This window comes from Sinohyriopsis cumingii, chromosome 6 (assembly GCF_028554795.1).
Source record: "Sinohyriopsis cumingii isolate HCF-2022 chromosome 6, ASM2855479v2, whole genome shotgun sequence".
Taxonomy (NCBI): domain Eukaryota; kingdom Metazoa; phylum Mollusca; class Bivalvia; order Unionida; family Unionidae; genus Sinohyriopsis; species Sinohyriopsis cumingii.
In genome coordinates, this window is record NC_142966.1 from 110,985,894 (window position 1) to 111,010,924 (window position 25,031).

General features: G+C 35.8%; 1 protein-coding gene across 1 annotated transcript; it reads right to left on the minus strand.

The window, feature by feature from the left end:
- Positions 1-24,016, minus strand: LOC149797719 (uncharacterized). Its single transcript, XM_089960471.1, has 7 exons — positions 23,790-24,016; positions 14,865-15,051; positions 6,215-6,318; positions 3,510-3,638; positions 2,543-2,728; positions 997-1,112; positions 1-162 (listed from the first exon to the last, which is right to left on the minus strand). Exons 1-7 carry the CDS (start codon positions 23,848-23,850, stop codon positions 16-18), a joined length of 930 nt encoding a protein of 309 aa, XP_089816597.1. The 5' UTR covers positions 23,851-24,016; the 3' UTR covers positions 1-15.
- Between the last annotated feature and the right edge of the window lie 1,015 nt (positions 24,017-25,031).

Consider the following 25,031-nt stretch of genomic DNA (forward strand, 5'->3'; position numbering starts at 1 on the left):
ATTTATAATTTTGATTTATGAATTATGCTTACCGAGAATTTTGTTTGTTAATTGGATTCCAACTTTCTTTCCAGTGGTGTCTGTCCTAAGAGAATATGATGTTTGATTCAAGCTGCAAAATTGGGGCGACATGCTGGCCTCTATGCTATCATCAGCTATTGCCTGAAATAAGAGTCAGTTTGTCATGGTTTACAGTTTTCAAAGTTTACAATCTAAAACAATCATAAGCATTTTTCTCTTTCTTTCTTTCTTTTTCTTCACAACATTATGTAGTAGTAATTATTGCAAAGCCTCAGTTTTGACTGGTCAACCAGGTGTTCACAGGTACATTACAAAATGGAAAGCATCAACTGGTATTGGTTGATTTGATGTTAATGTGATGCCACGCCTTTATTGTGTGGTGATGAACATGAGCTTTCATGTCTTTTGCATAATTCTGTATAATTCATTTGCAATGGAGGACCCTGAGTGGCTGAGTGGTCTAAAGCGCTGTCTCACTGCCATCTCACCTCTGTCTGTGTGGGTTTGAGTCTCAGGCTCGGCCAATGTGGACATGTGAGAAAGCTTGCCGGTAGCTTCTCGTGGGTTGGTGGTTCTTTTCGGGTTTTTCCCATGTTCTTCCTCCACCATTAATACTGGCCACTATGTATAGCCTATCTTGTGCTGAAAAATGGCATTAAACCCTATAACACAACAACAACAACATCATTTGCAATGCAGAGAGAGAAAACTCACATGAACATTTGTAATCAAAGAAGCCTTGGATTTCTTTATTCACAGAATGAAAAAGAAAAGTGAATTTAAAAACAGCAAGCAGAAATAAAACAATTGCTAAATAATGAAGTCCTATCTTTGTGCAAAGAATAATCACCTAAATTTTAAGCATATTATCTTAGGTCCTGTGCCACTTGTATTTTTATGTGTGCAACCACATGGGGCAGACAGAAGGATTAAGGTAAAGATAGATGGACACTTCACTTAAAAAAATATGCTTACAATGCAGGTGAATCTAAATGTGTTGATATCATCCACGACATCATCAGGGTTGTACACCATTGTGTATGTGTCCTTTTTTACTGTAACACTAGCAATACACCAGGCTTCACCTTTCTCTGCAATAAAAGAGTATAAAAGTCAACAAGACATTTATCAACCTTAACATACATACATACATACATACATACATACTTACATACATACATACATACATACATACATACATAACATACATACATATACATACATACATACATACATACATACATACATACATTACATTACATACATACATACATACATACATACATACATACATACATTACATTACATACATACATACATACATACATACATACATACATACAGACATCCATACATACAGAACCTTCTTCCAAACTACTGGTGAGAACAATCCAGACACTTGCTCAAATAAAAAGGTGAAGCTCACTCACAGTTAAATTTTGAAGAAAACATATCTCCAGAAGAAAATACATGCACAGTGTGCATGAATGTTTCTTCAAGTTGGTTCACAAAAAACTTTAAACGAGGCATTCTGACCCATTTTCATACTTTCTTGAGGCTAGACCTTGGTATGATTGACCAAGAATAGAGGACGCATAAGAAATAAATGTTATGAAAAATAAATTTACACGAACTGTGAACTAACTAATCTAATTATTTACAGAGCTTATGATTTTTTTTCCAGTAGTGACTTTACTACTTATCATGGAATTTGTAAATATTACAACTCACTTAAAATAGAAAATGAATGTTACCCAGGTAGTGTGCATGTGTGTGATTTGGATTTTAAATGTAGCTTTAAAAAATTTCCAGTCATGTCGATATGATGTTGCAGTGTGGCAGTTTATAGTCATGTCTAGCACTGGGGCATCATGCTGCAGACATGTAGCATCATGTCCACCCAGTCACATTATCCTGACACCAGGCCAACCAGTCCTAACACTAAACTCTTAATGCTGATTGCCAAGTGAGACAGCTGTTAGTACCATTTTTATAAGTCTTTGGTATGACTCGACCAGGGTTTGAACATGCAACCTCCTGCATCCAAGACACTCTAACCACTTAAGCCACTGGAGTGATCTCCAGGTTGATCCATGGCTTTCAAACAGTTTTACTTCAACAATGGCTCCCTCCCTCCATAAACTTTTGACTTTAATAAATTTAATAGACAGTAATTTCGAATGTCAGTCAGTGGGACTAATGTGCCTTTAAACTCTTAGGAGAGATCTGGATCATCGAGATTCTGTGGTACTGCCAACACATAAATGGAATCTCTTTGTTGCTCCTGTAAATAGTTTTGTTAACAATCAAAACATTGGACCAAACATTGTTTCTTCTACATTTTGGAATATGGATGCCTCCAACAAATATGTCACTTGAAGATTATATGACTTGACTATAACTGTATAGCTAGGTACATGCACACAAGTGCACATGTATGCATGAGTTAGTTTTGTGTGCATCTAAATATACAGTAATTGGTACTGAAGAGAGAGAGATAGATGTGGGAGTATATACTTACTAGAGTATGCCATTGTCTTATTACAGGCTGTGTAATTAAACGTCATCATGGTTCTGTCTGTGCATACATCCCACAAGTTGCCGTTTTGTGTACAAGATAGCGTGCGGTCTGAGGTATAATACCTGTAGTCAAATTTTCTCAGCAACGGATCTGGGCAGCTCGTCCTTATCTTTTCCATTTCCTTAACTAGAAGTGGGATGGGGAGTTTTTTAAACTGGGTCATTATTATAAAAATACAACACAATGATAAATGCAAAACAGGAACTAAAAACAGAATAAAAGTTCAATTTCTCACAGTCAAGTTTTCATTTTATCATTCAGTCTAAGAATTTAGGTTGGAAATGTGCAGGCAAAAAGCTGACAAAAGTCATAAACAAAATTTCACATGATAACTGTGAAGATTTCGTTGAGTCATGTACTGTATGAACTGTGCTAGCAAATGTATCTGTATATCAACATATGACATACTTTATTTAATAAAAGTCATTGTATGTGTGATAGACATATGACATACTGTGCTTAGCAAAAGTTATTGTTTAATTGATCGATATATGACATATGACATACTGTACTTAATAATACTAATAGTATATATGATACACATATGACACACTGTCCTTAATAAAAGTGATTGTATATATGATAGACATATGGCATACTGTCTTTAATCAAAATATTTGAATAACGGAATTAACATACGACATACTGAATTGAATAAAATCACTCTTCAAGCAATTTATGTGGCCTTATGGTCAGCACTGTCCTTTATATCTGCTGACATCAAGGAATGGTCGAAAGAGGCCTTAATGTTGGCAAATTTCTTAACATTCGTTGACAAATAAAGGGTAGTCTCAAAAGATTTATGATAAAAATTTCTTAATCCTGGCAAAATGCCCCTTCAAGATAAATAACAAAATCAAGTAGTGGAGTTATATAGCGCTAAATAGAATCTGATAATTTTTCTCACCTTTTCGAACCATCACAGAAAATTCCTGTTCAGGTGTAACAATATCTGTATTGCAAATGTCCGTAAAACTAGTAAGATTATCTCTTTCAAATACTTTTATTCTGTCTCCACCAGCCAGGGGTTCTGGCTCTGTAATAAATAAATAAACAAAGCAATAAATCAATCCATAAGTATGTATGTATATTATTTTTTCAATAATTAGAAAGATATGTCTAGTTTCATTTCCATTCACCTGTCCTCTCCCCAAAGGGCATAATCAATATTTTGAAAACTGCACAGTCTCCATGTAAAGAAATTCTGCTTAAGAAAGTTTTCAGTTTTTAGCTTGAATGGTGGAAGATAAGTTGAGGGACTTCACACACTTACAATTTACACACACCCCTGGTCAATTATCCCCATTTATGTACCCCCATGTCAATTACCCCCTTCACAACTACCCACATGACATGGATATTCTTCTGCATAAAAGAGGTACACACACTGAATCAAAAAAAGTAAAACTAGAAGTAAGAATGGTGCATAGGTTGGCCATGTCAATAATAAGAAGATGCCTTCATGTGAAAAAGTGGATGAGTTATAACAAATTGATTCGGGTCCTTTAATCAAACAAAAACATGCTCCAATAAAATGTATTACCTGTAAACAACAGGATGTATGACCTTAATTAAGAGGTGAGCTTCTTTGTAACTTGGACAAGTTCTAAAGCTCACCATTTGTCCAGGAAATATGTATACATGTACAATATATTACCTGTAAACAACAGGTTTTATGACCTCAGTCAAATGGTGAGCTTCCTTATAATTTAGATCAGTTCTAAAGGCTCTCTGATTGTCCATGTACAATGTATACAATATATTACCTGTAAACAACATGTCACCTTAATTAAGTGGCAAGCTTCCTTTTAGTTAGGATAAGTTCCCAAACTCTCTAATTGTTAAGGTATTGTCTTTAAGCTGCCTACTATATACATAACACATACAATATATTACCTGTAAACAACAGATTAAAGCACTTTCTCACATGAAGGCACTTTCTTGTAATTAAAATTGTACAGTCACTCCATGCACTATTCTTAATACAAGGGAATAACCATGTCCAGTGGGTAGTTGTTCAGGTGGTAATTTACTAGGGGGTGTCTGACCAGGAGGGTAAATGACCAGGTAATAATTGTCCTGCCACAACCTACATATGTACATACCTACAGATTTACTTAAATACATGTCTGTACTGATGGACTATATAACATTTTCTCACTTTCCAAAAGCGCTGGGGTTATTTTTTTTAATTTTTTTATTTGAATTCAATGCAGTCTCAAAGAGTTAATCTATACATTTTATATGTACTGCCTGGTGTAACTGTCTTTATCACTAATTTCTCTATATTTTCATCTTTAGTTCATCTTTTCCATTTATTTATTGTATGATTTTTTCCAGTGTCCTGGTTTTCATCAAAATGTAGGTAAAGATGCTGATTTGTTTTAGTTATTATTTTTCAATATAGGGTGACTAAAGATAATAAATAGTAGCAAAATTTTCAGGATATCAAAATTATCCATCTGGGTAGATTTTCAAAGAATGTGTAAGAATTTAACATGTTGCATGCCATAAAGTTATCTGCATAGTGGTGATTGACAAATTTAAACATAATGAAAGGTAGATAGTTAGGTATGTTGGTAAATAAAAAGATGGTCAGGTATAAACAACAGTTTTGTTTTTGTTATTTTGTGTTCAAAAACATCATTATATTTAATAATAATAATAAAGTTTTTACCTACCTGAATATGGTAACAAAAATAGTGAAAGCTTGTACCTAAGGTGTATATTTAATGCACACAGTGAAAGTATGTACCTAACGTGAATATGGTAATACATATAGTGAAGGTACGTATCTACCTGACAAGTCTTGTTATGAGTTTATGCTCTTAAAATAAGTAACAGAAAAGAGTGAAAAGCAACAAGCTTTGTAAAATTCAACAAATAATTGATTTCCTTAGAATACAAAAGTGAAAATGAAAAACAAACTTACAGTATTGTGAATCAAAGTCCCAAAATAATCCTAGAATAACAGCCAAAAGTCCTAATAATAATTAAATCCAACTCTAAAGGTGTTGATGTGCCTGTGGTGGCCTGTATTGTGCTGTTGTACCAACAGTCTTTTGTTGAATCACATAAATATAATTCCAGGTTTGAAATTCACTATAAATATCTCTGTCCAAGAATATTAATTTGTATGAGCACTCAGAGAAAATCATTGAATTAAATAATTAGGTGAAATAAGTTCCAGCCCAATTGAATTTATGAACACAACAATAAAACAAATTGATTTTGCTAGATCTTAAAAGACAAATGACTAATTTTCATATAAATAAAGATTTTTATTTTAAACTAAGACATAAAAAGAGACCCCAGATAAGGGTCAGAAGTACATTGTTCTACAAAGATCTTAGTTATAATTAGAAAGTCCTTTGTATGACAATCATCACGTAGTCTAGCTATAAAAAATACAATGTCCTTGACTCCGCTTAAAAAAATGATTCTCACTCTGAGGAAAAGAAGGAAAAAAAATGTTTTCTAAAATTGTCACTGATTTTGGGCATGGTCAGCCACTAGATATACTGTTTCATTACATATAATAAAAAGTTTTAAAAACTAAACTAACGTACAAAGCAAATTAAGTATGCTTAACAATATAAAGTGTGTACTTACCGTGTATTTGGTAATACATATAGGAAAAGTCTGTCACTTTTGTGAAATTCAAACAAACGTAGCTGTACCATGTTTTGTTTTGTTCCTTAAAAGTAGAAAGGGACCTGCAAGAAAATAAACCACTAGTTTAAATTATTACTCAAATTTTGTATACGAGTATACAGCAAATCAAATAGATTTTGAAATCGGGAAAACTAAATATGCTTTTGGTGTAAAATATGTCTTGTCAATAATACTTACTACTAATACTACCTAGCAAATCCAGACCTCCTTCGCCAAAACATTTTTGCTTAAAACCTAAAAGTTATCGGCCCGACAAGGTGGCAGTTAGAATAATCTCCCTTTGATACAGGATTGGCGCCTAATCCCGTGAATAATCCAGTACTAGAGCAGAAGAAACACCCTCTATATGGACGTAACTGCGGAGAGGCTGGGAGGGTGTATGTGTATCTATTATGATCGGATAAGTATTATAGAAGAAACCAGGGTGATACTGTCCAATCTTGTCGGACCTGAATGTAGTTTGGGTCCACTGCAAGCAGATCTTATAGGATAGGTGAGCTAATAAGGCTCTTGTGATCAGTTCAAATGGAGTCTTGTTCAGCAACATTAGTACGCATGATAGGTTACACTATGGGCAAAGAGCCAAAGTATTTGGATGTGTATAATTAAAATTGGATAGATGATACGATGGTTTTTTTTTTTTTGGTTTTTTTTTTTTTTTGTTTTTTGTTGTCTGATATCCTCTTTTCCACGGTGACACAGGGTGTCAGTGACCATGGAACGGTAGCCTTTGATTGTGCTTGATGCTAACGGTTTCTTGTCAAAGAGCCATAGCTGGATTAACTACTCGAGGTATTGATGTATGCAGTGGTATAATGTGTTCTTGGACATACCACTGTGTGAAGATTTTCCATTTGCCTTAGTGCACTTCGAAAAGTGAAGGGTTATATCGCTTGAGAGATTCTCCACCACTGGTTTTTAGAACCCTTTGTTCCTGATGGCTTGTCCAGACATGCAAGTTCAGCTACTCTGGGTTGGGATGAAACACCTGCCACCATGCTTAATGATGAAATATCTCAAGTTTCCCGGAAATTTCTGTTGCGAGATTGACCAGGTCGTTGATACACCCTCGTTTGAGTGGAGCAATCAGGATGAGGCGACACTCCGATTCCCTTGCCTTCTGTGTCACCTTCGGAATCAGAGGTGTTGGAGAGTAAGCGTATGCATCCAGGCCATTCCAATCTATAGAAAAAACATCGACTGCACAGGCCATCGTATTCAGGACTGGTGAGACAAAAGATTGGGAGACTGGTATTCCACTTTGTCGAAAATAGGTTTACCATTGGTTGATCCCACTGGTCACATAACTAAGTGAAATTAGATCGTTCCATTTGTGTTAGCTGACTCTTCTGGGACAATGAGTCTGCTAATACATTTAGCCGGCCTGGAATATGACAAACTTGAACGTGGATTTGTCATTACTACACTTCATAAAATCCCAAACAGGAACGCATTGGGTTGGGGGCTTGGTTCGACCTTGGCGTTTGAAAAAAGTCACCACAGTAAATTTGTCGAACAGAATGAGAATTCCCCCCACCATGAAAAATTTTCGAAATAGATATCGTCTCCAGAATATCCCAAAACAACTGAAGGTTCCCTTCCTCAATCCCTCAGTACTCTCATCCATACATATTGCGATTTCTCAAAGAGGTATACCCGACGTAAGCCAGGTGAGGTTGTCCCATCGTCTGAGGTGGAACCTCATATTTGTGCAGATTATGAGAAGTTGGTCCAATGGCAAAGTCACTGCCTCCATTCAGACTACAGAATCATTCGTAATTAGGGCACAAACAGATGACCTATGATTAAGAGGTCTGCTGCCGCATTGTGCAAACCCGACAGGGAAGTAATTCTAGGGCATGTAGATCGTCCCGTATAAGCAAGGAAGCAATTATTGTGCTGATTTTCGATCTCATTCGTGAGGGAGGACTATTCTGTTTACTGGATGTTGAACTCCTTACCTAGATGAAGAAAATGGTGAAACGGTACTAGGTCAGATTTGTCCTTGTTGTCAAGGAAGTCAAGGCTGAGAAGGAAAGTAACAAGGGATGTCATGTCCTTCTCCAAGATATAACTCCAGGTAGTTGATGTTGCCTCCATGGAGGTGGTGAGGTGATCAAGATATGAGATATTTTCACGACCCATAAATCGATTGAAACCCCAGGGACTGATGTCGAGTCCTAATGGGAGTGACTTTAACTGGTAAACGGTGTCTTTTTAGGCGAATCACAGAAATGTCCTAGAAGCCGTGTGATGGGTACGTGAAAAAACGCATCTTGCAATTCGACACTGATCACGTAGTCTCTCTCCTGGATGGCATACAAAACCCATGGTGGTGTTTCCGTCAAGAAGAGAAGCAAATGAATTGACTGAGAGGCTTAAGTCAATGACAGGGCAAAGAGTGCCGTGTTTGTAGCTGAGGGAACCTTGGACAAAGGAAGAGGTGCGCTGAAAGTGATATTTTAGTCCCTCAGAAACCACATGTCAGTTCCATAGGTCATCGTGGCATATCTTGACCCATTTGACAGCAAAGAATTGGAACTTACCCCACACCGGAATCTGTGATAAGGGCGACGTGATGATGATGTTTTGAGATAGAAAGGCTCTCGCGGAGAGAAACGCTGGCGAAACGGATCGCCCAGTCTCTTCCTCTTGTCAATTTTGTTCGAAAGAACTGTGGTCTTCGATGGTTGGAGAATGAGTAGGACTTCTCATCACTGGCTTGTGTCCTAGGGGCGTCCTTGCGATCTTCTTGTTGATTGCCTTGAAAATTCCTCCGCTTTAGCTGAACTGTGAAAGATGGAAATTGGTCTCTTTGGCGGTCCATCTATTTAATGCAACCCAAACCTACCGCAAACCACCTTTATAAATATATTTACACATTTTTTTCTCATAAAATTTGGGTGATATATATATATATATATATATATATATATATATATATATATATATATATATATATATATATATATATATATATACATATATATACAATAAGGTATTTAATATTACTCATATGCACGCAAATAAATCTGATAATCTCAAGTGAGTCTGAATATGTGCATACTTTACCACCAGTTTCCAGTGTCGGTAACAGACATGGGTCATCGGGCAGTAGTTTATTCACAACAGTTAGTGTTTTTTTTCTCTCAACCATATATCAATCGGTCGTACGTGAGAACAATTCCCAAAACGATGGATGAAATATCAGATAGACTGCTCTACTCAAAACCTCGCAAAATTTATTACAAATTAAAACGAGACGACTCTTTAAATGAACCACGGAACTTCCAACAAGCAAGGAAAAAACGCATCGAGAAGAATGCTAAAGAAAATAACGAAACGAAAACACTTAGAAAATATTGCCGACAAGATGTTATAGATAACTGGTATATGAGAGAAACATACGTTTGTAGAGTGAATAATACAAAACAGAAAAAGTGCCATCCATCATGTTATATACTGACAACCAAACAACAGACTTACATGATTAGAAGAAGAAAGAAAAAAACACTGGACAAATAATCTCACAAAAACTGTATACAGAAACCAGAGTATCACAAGGAAAAACACCAGTGAACATCCAATTTTTTTCGACCCGTGATTCTGCACAAAGACGCAAGTTATGACACAACACAGGACATTACTATCCCAACTACAGCCAAACTCGAGAATAACATCAGAAATGTCGAAATAAGACAACACAAGCATATCTTATTTTGTACAGATGAAGGACCTGCCCTGACCAGAACTGTAGAGATATTCGTTCCAAATGTATCTCGGGTGCAATGTAAAGAGAACATAAAAAAAATTTATTAAAAAACCCAAACAAACAACAACAAAAAAAACAACATTAAATTCCAATACCAAAAAAGTTGATGTGACTGGTAATCTGAAGAGAACAGTCGTAGATACAATTTTTTGGCGACGCTGGATTGGTTAACTCGGACAGCTCCGTCGTCTTTATTGGGGCAGGATCATCGGAAATGAAGCAGCTTCTTCGTGACCACTCTCTCTTCATTAAATATTATGACAGCCACGTAAAAGAGAAATTGTGTTGCCAAGTAAAATGAACCAGGAAGACAAAATCTCAACGATGACTTATAGTCAAGCAATAATACCAAATCATTGAACAAGGTACTAAATAAAAAAAAATATAAAAAACCCACAAAACAACAGTATCTGGATGCCACGGCATACCCCTTAGCTGATTCGGCTTTTATTTCAACCAGTAGATCTCCAGTTCGTAGATTTCAGATGTGCAATATATACATGGTGAAAGCAATCAGGCCTACTGTTTCCACCGAAATTATGCCGCATATTGCGTCAACAGAGTAATATGGCGTTGTTAAACTGAGGAGAAACGCAATGATATTTTCATGAAATTCCTTAAGAATTCGAGAAACAAAATGACATAACAGAAACAATTTTAACCACCATTTGAAAATTATGTTTCAAATGACGCAAAGAACGTTGCTCGAAAGCCAAACCAACAGACAAGACCAAAAAGCGAAAAAACAAGAGCAATTTAAATGAATCGACAGTCGTGTGATTTTGTCTATTAAATTTATTGTATCTTTATTCTTTATTCTGTTCTTAATTTCATTTTCTTGCTTATTGCAATGCTGAATTAATATTTTAATGTGTGTGGGGGGGGGGGTACTGCCATGTGTATTTATATGTAAATAAAAGACGTTTTATTAAATTCTTTTCTTCTTAGTCGAGTGTCTGTCAGTATAGTTGTAGCTCCTCCTTAATTCAATGATTCATTTATTATAAATCATCATAGAAAGGCAGTGTATTTGTGTTTTGCGTGATGATCCACTCTGACGTGTAACTATTGTGTGTTTGTGCGTGTGTATGTGCGTGTTTAAAGTTTGTAATCTTATGTAAGAACTTGTTATTGCAAATCAGTCTTGTTAAAAATATTGTTTTCTCTGGTTTTTACATTAAAAAAATGACATACACCTTCTGGGCAGATGATATGAAATGGCAGATTGAGATGGTAGATACAAGGATTTAGTTCCCTTTGAACATCTCTGCGGTACTTATTTACAACAAGACAAGTAAGCAGAACTGAAATTAAAAACCATTTGAATTAAACATAGATTGCAAAATGAAAATTGCTTCTAACTGGTCTTTTGATATGATATAACTTGTGGAAGTCTGTAATCAATATTCCGGTCTCAAGGGCTTTATGTAAAATGAATTTGTCCTCATGATTTCAATTTCATTACTAAATTTCAAGGGAAGGAGGCAAACTCTTTTTATGAAAACTCTTAAAATTTACATTACATCTGTTAAAAACAGCAAGTACTATTCGTCGTGAAATACTGTTTAAATAACCCCTCTTTCGTACGTGCCAGCAGGGTATGGAATTACTAGCAAAAATTGTAGACAATTAAATAAATATGAAAGAATAAGACACACATAAATCCAATAAACACTTTTATTTCTTCACATAAATGATCTAGACAGTAATCATCAGCACAATACAATTTTTGGGGAAATCAAATAATAATTATGAAAAAAATACACATCTAGTTACTAAACCGTACTAATAGTAGTACCCCAACTTCATGGACGTTGAGGTTACGACATCGTAGCTAGTTACTAAAATGCACTGAAATATACTATAGTACACTCAGTAATAGTCAAATAAAGTTACTTATTTCAATTATCTAATGAATGTAATGGATGTTTCATGATTATGAAAAAAGGAAATGCAGGCATGGTAATAATACTTTACAGCTGTAAATCAAATTCGGTGTAAAATTAACAATCTCATTTCAAAATGTCTTCATGTATTATATGATAAGTTTCATATTTTTTTTTTACTTACAACATATTTTCACAAATAAATTAACATTATAATGCATAATGAATGTGGTTTGCGGTGGGTTTTTAGTGGTTTGCGGTAAATACATGGACCGTCTCCTTTATGGCTTGTTTGAAGATTTTCGTCAACCTAACCAATAAAGAGGTGATTAGATGATTAAGGTTTCCAAGTTTGATTGACCTTATGATGGTTTTAAGTATTGTGGAATTAGAGAGCATTGAATCTTGTTCCGCAGGTTGTACGTTCGTAGCTGCTGTTACGGCACTGGCCAGACTGTGTTGGGTAGCTCAGTTTAAGATGCTGGACGTTCTAGAACAGACTCCCCCGCATGTCCTGTGAGATTCAAGGTGGGAAAAGAAACTTTGTGTTGAAAGATCGCCATAAATAATAGACCCAACATAGAACCCCACGGCCACGAACTTGCACACCAACTAATGTATGTGGTTAAAAGACTGCAGATCTATGTGTACAGAAGATGGCATTGTCATTCCTAAAGCTGCGATATCTCGGTCGACTGCTGGGGTTTCAAAATAGAAAACCGGTGGGTGGTACTTAAACAACCTCCGACTAAAGTCTTTGCGAGAAAAATAGTCAGATGATGCTTGGGTCTTGTAACTGAGGATATAATCAACTCAGAATGTCAGTAATTTTGACATACTGTGTAAGTAATTTTGAAAGTAGATTCTTATTCTTCTTTTTTAGTTAATAATCAACTCATGCAAACTCCTTTTGTGTGGCAAGAGCCTGAGAACAATGTTAAGCGACATCTCTTCGATACTGAAGCAATACGCTGGACGACGTACGAGGAGAGCGTCTATGGGCACTATGTGTTTTAGACAGATTCATGAGAGTGTCTGTAAAATCTGGTTTATGAAACTGGACCAAGTTCGTTCTTCTGGTGGTTGATACAGTATGATTAAATGTGGTCGTGATTCATTGCTCTCAGAGATATATAGCAGAATCAGGTCGTGACGGAACAGGGCTATCTTGGTTGGCAAGTCGTTGTCCAATTCTTGAGATTGGGACGGGATACGGGATAATGATCCTTTGTAGCCTGTCCATAATCCTGATTTTCGAGACTGAAACAGAGACTTTTGCTCTCTATCTAGCTCCCCAGCAAGTGATTTGGTGTCGAATCGTAGCTTACAAACTACATCCTTGTCCCTCAAGATGTGTTTCTGCGCCATCCTCCTTATTACCCCTAGTACTAACGCCCTTTGACTTCTGACGATAATATGTAAATCTGACACGTAACTATAGATGGAATATAGTTCCCGTCCAAATGAACACACCAACAACTTGCTTTAAGGTAGAAAACTTCTAAACTGCTTGTATGTAGATTGCAAGGCCTCTTTGTATGTAGAGAGCGTGCTACTCAACACAAGGATTAGTAGTAATTTAAATATTCAGGAGATTCAGGTGGCAGGGTCCAATTTCGTAAATTGGCCCCTGGAAAATGTCTTAACTTAAGGCTATGGTGTGACTTTTTCAGCTATTATTGTTTACTATTTATAGATATGGATATATTTGTGAACTAGGTGTTTCGGGCTTGTGTTGTTCTTGAAATTGATGTAAGGCATGTACACCTTCCATTGTTGCTTTGCAGTATGTTGATAGTGAAATACCAATAGTCGGCTAGGAAGAAGAGCTAGCCTCCCATAGCAGTAGACACGTGAGTTCAAGACAAGTAGAGTATCTCAAAAACAGCTTGGATGACAACTATTCTGAATTGCATCAAACTATTTAGTAGACAATGTTTTTTCAAAATTTTCATCTAGGGAAAGGACTTGCGTTTGCACTGTGAGCACCATATGCTGTCAAAAATGGCCTTTGGATATGAAAAATGCATGTATAAAATAGGAGTTGGGGTGCATAAACTTCTGCTATGAACTGCCATGGACTTCTCTGGTCAAGTGAATACTATTCTTATGCTTTGTTTTAATATAGGTATCTAAAAATATGGACCTTTTTGACCTCACTTGTGTATTTGATTTTTTATGATTTTTTGTACTAGTCCCTGATTGCGGCATTAAATTTGTACTCCCTCAGCGCCAATCCCATATCAATGGGAGATCACTCTAACTACCACGTACGTGAACAGATAACTTTTGGGTGACAGGATTTCCGAGGTAATAGTAGTTTCCCTAAGGTATTATGTTAGGGAAATGTATTTGAAGAAGAAATACTGTTTTCTTAATTTCTTCTTTTACCCAGATACCAGCTCTAGCCCCCTAAAAACACAACAAAAAGACTTATTTCGAGTGATGTTTGTTTTTTGTAATAATATCATTATGTATGTTTTTTATGTTATTGGATTTGTCTAATGTTGTAAAGCGCTTATAGCTTCTAAAGATTAGGCGCTATACAAAGTCCTCATTATTATTATTATTATTATTATTATCATCATCATCATCATCATCATCATCATCATCATCATTAATATTATTAATATTATTATTATGTTTACTTTGAAACATCTGTTATTACCATAGATAATTACACGTGCATAAGGGTAAATAATTTTAAGTGTGCGTGCGGATATATATATATATATATATATATATATATATATATATATATATATATATATATATATCAACAACTTTTTAATTTGTGAGAACGAGAAAACAGAAACTGGGGATACTTAAAAATGTTAAAAAAGGTGTTTAAGTATGTATGTAGGTACATAAGTAGGCAGTTACGTAGCCACATACGTGTCACACACCCAAGTGATAGTAAGTCACTAACCTTAACGCAAGGTAGCCCCGGGATTCGAAGTTGACGTTATCAACGATCTCCCACTCATCTATGACGGTACCGTCCACGGATTTGAAACCCCAACCTGTCATTTTCCATGTGGTGAAAGTGATGTTACCACGTCTGTTGTCAATCCAGTCAGAATTCTGAAAGTCCTTGGGCATTGTACAGGCACCATCTGAAGTATGAACAGCTTTCATTAACTTTTCTGTCATTTTTTGGTGACGATAACAAAATTCATTATTCATGGGTGCTGTAATTGGAAACGCAGTAGTAATCTACGACACATAATTAATATATAGATTTTGTAAAAGATTTTATTAAAAAAACGGGTGGAGTGATTCTCATTGCTAGCCATCGCAAATTCCAAGACTTCCGAATATTCCCTACTTAGAAAAATAATAATTTGATACCCTCTTTTCTACCTTCTCATGATTCTACCCATCTGGGAATGAAACCCAGACTGTCGTGACCTTAAAGTTGTTATATATGTTGTGTGCATCTGCTATGGCGGTATATATCAGCTTTTTTTGAAAAACACAGAAAACTTGCACTGTAATTGATTTATTTAGTACATTAGACCATTCAACCCCCGCCGAGGGACCCTAGAGGAGGAAGTAAATTATAAAACTCCCTTCGCATATGTTTACCATGTGAACCAACGTAACATAAGTTTAGTGGATTTAAGCTCACCTGTTTAAAGACGATAGCATTAAATGTCGTACAGACGGACAGATGTAATGATACGTTGAGGGTTGTATAATATACCCGGCGCTTTAAACGAACATAATGGAATATTTAAGAGTACACCATGTTACCAAAGCATCAAAGTTATCAGCATTTGTTTTACAGATATTGTGCTGAACATTTTATAAAGATTGATTACAACCAAATTAGTTCATTGTGAACTCTGGTTACTAAAATAAGGAAATTTCCTTCAAACAAAATAATATCGCAGTAATTAGCAGTAATACATCCTCACTGATATTAATCATTTTTAAAATCTTCAGGAAAGTAACATAACACTAAACCTTCTCAGATACTCACTCTATTTCTCCCCTGTCGCTCCACAATAAAACTTCTATGCAAGGTCCGAACCCCCACCCCACCAGTTTCTCTGAAATATGTTTTGATGCGCCATTCGAATCGATGCAAACTTTTCATACAGCAGAGACTTTCAGTGCTAATTCTTCCTATACTGGATGGAGAAGTCTTTGTAATCAGACTGCAAGACACACGGAAACTAAGCTAGGTTCTAGTACATTCATAAAATTGTGAAATTTGTTTTTGTTTGTTGTTTTTGTTTTTTTTTTGGTGGGGGTGGGGGTGGATGTTTATACAGTACTACTTTACGTAGATTCCACTCTGTGTAGCAAGTTGTTTTCGATCATGAGATAGTGGAGTTATGCGGAAGAAATTGGAGAACACGGAAGTAACTATATAACTTGGATGCGCGTGCACTAATCTTCTAATCTAATTTAGCCTACTTCTCTGGCTCACTGTAGTACAGGGGTGCACAACCATTTTCGGCCAAGGGCCAGATTGCATTTTCTAAGACCACTCGAGGGCGGCAAACACTAATTTGCTTAACATAAATAAAGTTCACGTGCCAGATTTCTGTACTGTTTGTAATTTGCCCTGAGGGCAGGACAGAATAAGTTCACGGGCCGGGGATTTTGCATCAATATTTGCCAATTCGATAATATCATATTGGGCCATGATGCAAGACTAAGACTGACCCAGAGCACGCATGATATCAATCCGCCATATCACTATTACGCTATCCAATCTCTATATATGTAAAAGCAATCGTCTACAGTAATCGAAAACCAAGAAGCTTATTGTATCATGTACTTCCTCGTTACATTGGCTTGCATATAGTATGCAAAGGCGGACTGGATATATATATTTATAAATGAGTGTACTACAATCGCAACTATATTCAATAGCAACTATTTAATGCACAAATGTGAGATGGACTCCACAAACTAGATTTCCTTGCTAAACTATGGTAACGATGTAAAGTTTATTTTTTATTCTTTTCAATTAAATTTATTCGATATTCAAGGGTTTCGGGTACCAAAGTGTCCTTCAGAGCAAGGTCAAGGCAAATTATGGATAAGTTGTTGTTGTTGGGTTTAACGCCATTTTTCAGCACACGATAGGCTATACATGGCGGTCAGTATTAATAGTGGAGGAAGAACCCGGGAAAACCTCGAGAAGAACCACCGACCCACGAGAAACTACCGGCAAGCTTTCTCACATACCAACATTGGCCGAATCCAAGACTCGAACCCACGCTCTTTTTATATATGTAGAAACAGTGTGATGTGATGTGATGTGATGTGATGTGATGTGATGTGATTTTGATTTTTAACGTAGTTTTAACAATTTTTCAGTCATATCGCTACGATGTCTGCAATGTGCCAGTTTATAGTGATGTCTAGCACTGGGGCATCATGCCGCAGACATCTAGCATGATGTCCCACCCAGTCACATTATCCTGACACCAGGCCGACCAGTCCTAACACTAACCTCTTAATACTGAACGCCAAGCGAGGCAGCTGTTAGTACCATTTTTGTAAGTCTCTGGTATGACTCAGTCGGGGATCGAACCCACGACCTCCCGCATCCGAGGCGGACGCTCTAACCACTAGACCACCAGAGCGGTCTAGAAACAGTGTAAACGTGTGAATGTTTGGCGATAAAATCAGGTCACAGTCACCGCTGCTCTACCTGACAACATTGTCCAGTCTTTCAAGATCCCTCTCGCGAAATATGTTTGTAATTTTAGTTGTTATGTATATTTAATTTATAATGTGTACCGGACTATTGTTATGATTGAGGGTTGTACCTACTTGATTTTTGCGTTTGTTCCTTGCTTGTTGGAATTTCCGTGGTCCATTTAAAGAGTCGTCTCGTTTTAATTCGTAATAAACTTTGCGAGGTTTTGAATAGAGCAGCCGATCTGACATTTTATCCATCGTTTTGGGAATTGTTCTCACGTACGACCGATTGATATATGGTTGAGAACAAAAACAATAACTGTTGTGAATAAACTACTGCCCGATGACCCATGTCTGTAACCGACACTGGAAACTGGTGGTAAAGTATGCACATATTCAGACTCATTTGAAATTATCAGATTTATCTGAGTGCATTTGAGTAACATTAAATACTTTATTATTATTATTATTATTATTATTATTATTATTATTATTATTATTATAGAGCATGTGTGTGGTGTATGTGATTTGGTAAACAGCTATTCATTCCTGTTTCATATCAGTCTTTGGGAATCTATGTCCATAGTTTATAGTTGTGTTTAGATATAATTAGAGTATAATTATTTATTTAAATTGTTCATTGAAATTACAAAGTGCTCATTGACTTTTTCGACTTAAACTCTACATGGGTACTATTGAGAACTCATATAAAGACATACTGGATTGTATCATTGTGGTACATCAGCATATTCAAGAATATTGGTACATGAAAACATTCGAGACTATTGGTACATAAGCATATTCAAGAACATTTGAATTCATCCGGAACATTCTAACTTTTGGACTCGTGATTGGACATTTAGAATTATTCTGGATGTTATTCACAATACTGCACAATTCTTTTAAGTTTTGACTTTGTAACGTAGAGTAATACAATTTTTATTGTACCTACTTAAGTTGTTGGTTTCACTTTTTTTTGTTACATGGTTTAAGACCTAGAGTCTAAACACAGTGAGAGGGGTTTTCCTTGTTCTTTATTTTGGAGACCAAAGCCTGTATTCCCAACGGAATTTGCCTGTATCAAATATATGTACATGGGCATAGTACATAATCTTTTGGGATTCAAGTTAGTCGCTATATCGTTCCATTAAACTACTTATTGTATAGCACTGTGTACAATGGCGACTAAATATGGGTCTCTGATATCTGTCGATTTACTATCTAATTTTGGATATATATATATATATTATCCCTACGTCGGGCAACAATGACGACACGTGTGTATGTAAAGAGTTTAATAAAAAAAGTACCTAACACTTGGCCAAAAAATTATGCATTTTGTTGTGATGAACTGCTAAAGCCAATCTAGCATATGCCTTGATTACAATCTGAAATAAGTAAAATTCTTCGCAAACAATTGGTTAACATGTGTTTTTAAAACAAATGAAAATTGTCCGTACTCATTGGAGCACTTCCGTTGTCAAATATTGAGTTTCAGAGGTTAGTAGTTTTTGCATGTTTTCTAACTCTTCAATATCGAGGGTCAGTAAATCTTGCATGTATCTCGCAATCCCATAATACCTAAATAGAAGTGATCGGTTTTTAAAAACATCGAAACGTATGAAGGTTTATAGGTGCCATTCGAAACATTGCGGCTACGAAACAATGATTACAGAAAAGTAACGAGTGATAAAACTATTTTTTGTCTTTCGCAACCTCTCCGTCAGTCCTACAATCATTCCAACAGTAGAAATACATAGGTCGTTCGAATAGATTTTGTTCCCTTTTTGTTTTTGGAAAATTTTCGGGCAAGCCAAATGTATGATTTTTCTGTAAATTACTGCACCGACATAAATCCGAAACATATTTATGGCACGCAGAAATAGCTGAGGTAGTTCGAACTGGTTCAGAAGTTTACGCACGTGTTAGGGACCGACCTTATACTTTTCTGGAGGGGGGATCTGGGATTCGAAGGTAAAACTTCCAGGTCTCAAATAGCTTGAAAAAATACTCTTGATCTGATTTATAGCAGACACTCCCACCCCCAATCCATAATATGCATTATATTAGTTGAAAAAATTAATTACCTTGAGTTTAAAGAAAAGAAAATTTCCAGCTTCGAACGTAAATTCCAGGCTCTTTCCTCCCCCCCCCCCATTTTTAAAAAAATATTCTATATCTGTATCTTAAACCTCTTAAAGTCTTTGCGCCGAGAATTCAACACTTTGCGGCTGATAGTAAACTCATTTGAGGATATAACGCTGTAGCCATAATACTGTTACCGTCCTTTAACTATGTATTGGCATTGTACTACCTGTTAAGAGTAGAGTACTGTTTATTTATAGTGACCAGGAAGGCACAAATATAGCTGTCTAATTCAACAGGCTAGTGTTAAAACTTAAAATTTTTCATGACATAGTGGGTATTTGTAACCATGCATTGAATCTGGACATGACTTCTTGAGTCTTTTCTTTTTTAATGTGTGTGGGTTTTGTTTTTACTTTTCATACAAGATTTCAGATACAAGGCCGAAGCGTTGAAGTGCTTTATCTTTCCCTCTCTGTTATGTTTGCTGTCACTTTGCGCATCAGCTAAATCTGAGAACTCATAGTGGTAAAAGGAGCTCTAGTTCTCTTAACCGGGGGGTGGGGGGAGCATTTCAAACCATGCCATACGACAATTGTTGTTATGTGTATTTCATTTAATTTATAATTCATTTAATGTAACTGCTTGTTTGTTAGTTTAATTTTTTATATTCTATTACATGCTATTATAGTGTAACTTTATTTACTGGACTTGACATTTTCCAGCAATTAGTTTGACCTGACTTTTGTTTCGTAAACACCTAATAATATAATCTTTGTATCTAATGCTGACCTAGTTCCTGACCTTGATTCAAAATCAGTTAGAGATGAAGTAAACAATATTTTTTAAAATTTTTATAAACTTTTTAAATTCTTTCCCAGAGTAAAAATAATTGGTTATAGTCTAGGCCATACTGGGAGTACGTGATGTTAGGCATGTAAAAAGCTTCTATCTTGTTCTAGAAACATGATCATGTGACCCTCATACGGGAATCTCTTGTGTGTCTTTAAGTTAGTCTATAGCTCTTTTCTTAGCTCTTTTCTATAGAGAATTTAGTCAGTTGAGCTGTTAACCATTAACACTTAAAGGTGTTTTGTTGTGACCAGTTTGAGTTGAAATTCTATTTTATGGAACTATTATTTCTTTTCTCTGGAAATATTTAAGTGCCCCTGCAAAATTCTTGGACAAAGACATTTATTTAAATTTTATTCGGAATTCAAAACTGGTATATTATTTTCTGTGGTTCAACAAAGAACTGTTGACACATAAGGACAACACTGACTATTACATACGTCAACGTCCTCCATTCAGATTTTTGTATCAGGACTCCAACTCAGATTCATTTAGGACTTTTTATTTAAAGGACTTCTATTTTTTAATTCTTGGACTATTTTTGGATTTGATTTGTAAAACCGTAAGTTCTTTTCCTCATTTACACCTTGTTTTTCTAGGGTAATACATTATTTGCTAAATTTTATAAAGCGTGTTGTGTTCACTCTTTTCTTGTTGCGTTTTATAAGAGTCTAAAGGTAACAGGGAACGATACGGAAACACAGAAACCATCCGTATGGAACACCAGATCAACCATGTCAGATCAAATTCAACCATGTCAGATCAAATAGGTATGTAATAAAACATAAAGTGAATTACACTATCCTAAACGTTTATAGAAGGGATTAACCAAACAATATATTTTTGGGTATTCGGTTTTAAATATTCAGATTGCACGGACTCTTTCGTTAATAATCCCTCTAAATGTCTTCAGAATTGTAAAGGGAGATTATTAAGCCTCTGAAAGAGTTATTAGAATGCATTATATATAGGTGACTGACAGGCTCCACTGAACGTGTTTCTATTTAACTACTGACTAGAACTTACTACTTTACAGTCTTGTTTGCAAGTTCTTCATTTTGACCATCTTGTGAATAATTAATCATTCAACAGATTGTTATCGCTGGCCATGGGTCTAATGGCATCAATTCCAATCCCGTGAACAGCACGTGCACAATCACAAACAAATCAGTACATATAGCTTGCACAAATTAACACATAAACAGCTTCCTATCGTTGAAAACTTCCTCTACATTACATCTATTTATTGATTTATTTCTTCGCAAAGTGTATGAAACAAGAACTGCGTGCTTAAATGTTACAAGACAATAACACGTATAATTACCTTTCCTAGCCACTCATTGAATATACACTTTAATTGTTTGGCGCTCAGTTCTCCAGTGCATACAAATAATTAGTGCTATTCGAGCTATAATGTCACACTTTTATCTTTTCATTTCCTTCTATTTCGAGTTGGTGGAGATTTAAGTGTTGGGGTGGGATCTGTTAAATCATGACCAATTATGGAAAATACAGATGGGTTAGGGTTTTTCGGATTTATTCGTTATAAAGAAAGTGTGGGAGGAACGCAGGGAAAAAGCCTAATTATAAATTGAAAAGGTAAATAAACTGGGATTTCTCGTTTCTCCGACCTTCTTTATAAACCTGTAATGATATGTGATTGAAGAATAATCTTATTCACAATAACCAGTCTTTCCATAGTTTTACTCTTTTTCAACAATCACATTAAACCAATCATTCGCTACATCAAGGCCAATCATACAGATCATACCTCTAATGAATGTCGATAGTTTCCATTCGGACTACTCTGGCTACTTACCAAACAAGAACTGACCGAGGAGGTACTAATGAAACAACTTTTTTCTCCATTCCTAAGAATCTCTGTCAATCTTACGGTCAATCCAGTGGCAGACATAAACAATGTAGTTCTAATAGGATAGGGTTTCTTTCTGTGAACAAAATGTATGACTTTTTTTTATAAAATTACTGCACCGGCATATATATGAAGCAAATGTTAGTCTTGCAGAAATAGCCGAGGTAAGTGTCAAATGTAAACCAAGTAGAAAGTGCTCATTCAAAATGGTGACTGACTCGATTTTTATCACTGTAAGCCTTTTTCTGTGCTGATGAATAAAAGGCTCCGAGACAGTCATTTACGGAGTAAGTACTTACTGCATATAGAATGTTGGCATTTATTCCAAAACAAATATTTACTAAGATTAAATTTTCAGAAAATACATGTTAACAGACTGAACATTTTAATACAATTTGAAGCAAAAGACCAGTGTCAACCAAATGTTTGTACCTACCGGTTACAGGATCAGAACTTTAGGCGCCATAGTAACGAAACGAAGGTATGGCATTAATGATTTTCCTGTAGAACAGAGCTAAAATGTTGTGCACTGGTTATGCTAGTTTTTAAAGATGAATTTGTGGCAATGTATTACGATGGTTTAACAGCACATCAGTATAATAACAATGGTACCGATTAAAAGTTATAAAAATGTGAAGGAAGGGACAAAACTATTGGTTGGGTCGTTCCACCACATGAGACATCTATGTACAGTCAAATGTGTCTGAAAAGGCCATCTGTGATGAGTAAGTGGCCCCCAGAAAGAGGTGTCTTCATAATGAAGGTTTCTTTCTAATATAAAATGCAAATGATTATATCAGATGTGGTCGCTTGAGAGAGGTGAATACTTTATAAAGGTAACCTTTAAGACAGAACTGATCGTATTTCATATGTCCTTTAACCGTCTTAGATGACGGCTATATTTGGCACAATAGCTGTGGATATACACTGAAAAAGTAACACGATGAATAATGAGAATTATGGTGGAAAATTTATGGGAAATTCACACAAAATTGCGTTGTATGGATGATGCAGTGGTTTTGGCAAAGGTTTTGACATTAGATCTTTGGCATTAGTAACACGCACTAAAATGTTTTACGACTATTCTAACCCATTCTTCACATATATAGACCCACACACATACACACACAACCACGCCCATGTCATGCCTTTCACCCACCCCGTCCTTCTCAAACTAATCACAGATAAGACTTGACCAGTGTATATGGTCATTCTCTGAAATATAAGTCATATAACTGAATCTGCCTGGCATGTTTGTGTCTGCCACCACCACTAGTCCCTCTCTTTTTCAACAGTTGTCTCTGCCCGAAGCACAAAATGAGACTAGTTATAAATCATTTAAGTGTTATATTACGCACATGCGTATTTATTAACTCTTACCTGTGAAGAAGAACATCAACATGGCCTGTAGAAATACATATAATGTAACCGTCTTCAACATGGCTCAGCAAGAAGAAAATCAGGCGACCATACACTCTCAATGTACATGTTTGGAACCCACGTCATTAATATTGATTGTAATTGTACAGTTCTAAAAATAGACCTGTTCTACGCTCCAGTAGATTGCAGGTAATGCTTTTCAAATGCCCGTAGCCGTGTTTGTCAGACGTTGCTATACGTTTGGGTAAGGGAGGTCATCCGTTGTGTCTGACATGGAACATCCATTATCTCTTGCTCATTTATTTATTTATTTATTTATTTATTTAACAATATATATATATATATATATATATATATATATATATATATATATATATATATATATATATATATATATATATATATATATATATATCACTGATAAAATGTAAGTTGAGTAGAGACGCTGCTGGGAATAGGAACCGCATTTCAATTCGAATATTTACTCTTGATCGATCGATCGACCACTCCGGTGGCCTAGTGGTTAGAGCGTCGTCGGCCTTGGATTCGGACGGTCGCAGGTTCGAACCCCGGCCGAGTCAAACCAAAGACTTATAAAAATAGTAATAACAGCTGCCTCGCTAGGCGCTCAGCGTTAAGAGATTAGTGTTAGGACTGGTCAGTCTGGTGTCAGGATAATATAACTGGGTGGGACATCATGCTACATGTCTGCGGCACGATGTCCCAGTGCATCACTATAAACTGTCGCACTGCAGACATCGTAGCGATAAGATTGAAAAATTGTTAAAGCTACATTAAAAATCCAAAACACACACTCTCTCTCTCTCTCTCTCTCTCTCTGAACACACACACACACTTGATAATGAGTTCTGTAAAAAAAAATGTGAAAAATGCGTAATCTGGACATTTCAGTTGGACAGTAAGTTCAATATGTTATTCTGAGGCACAGACAAAGTAAACATATGATACATTTTAGACTAAAACAGTCTATGTATGAAAATAAATCCTTGGGGGGTTTCTTGGTTTTTTTGTGTGTGTTGTTTTTTATTATAATTTTAACATGAGAAATTCTGACGTGGATAGATAACGTACATCCTTGTTTACTAAACTACTTTGAACCCGTATTAAACATTTAAATAACTAAAAGAACTAGCTCATCGGGATGTGAATTTTTGCTAAGCAGTCGTCGAAAAATACAAACCTAGCTCACCAAAACGTGACACAACTGCCGCCATCACCACC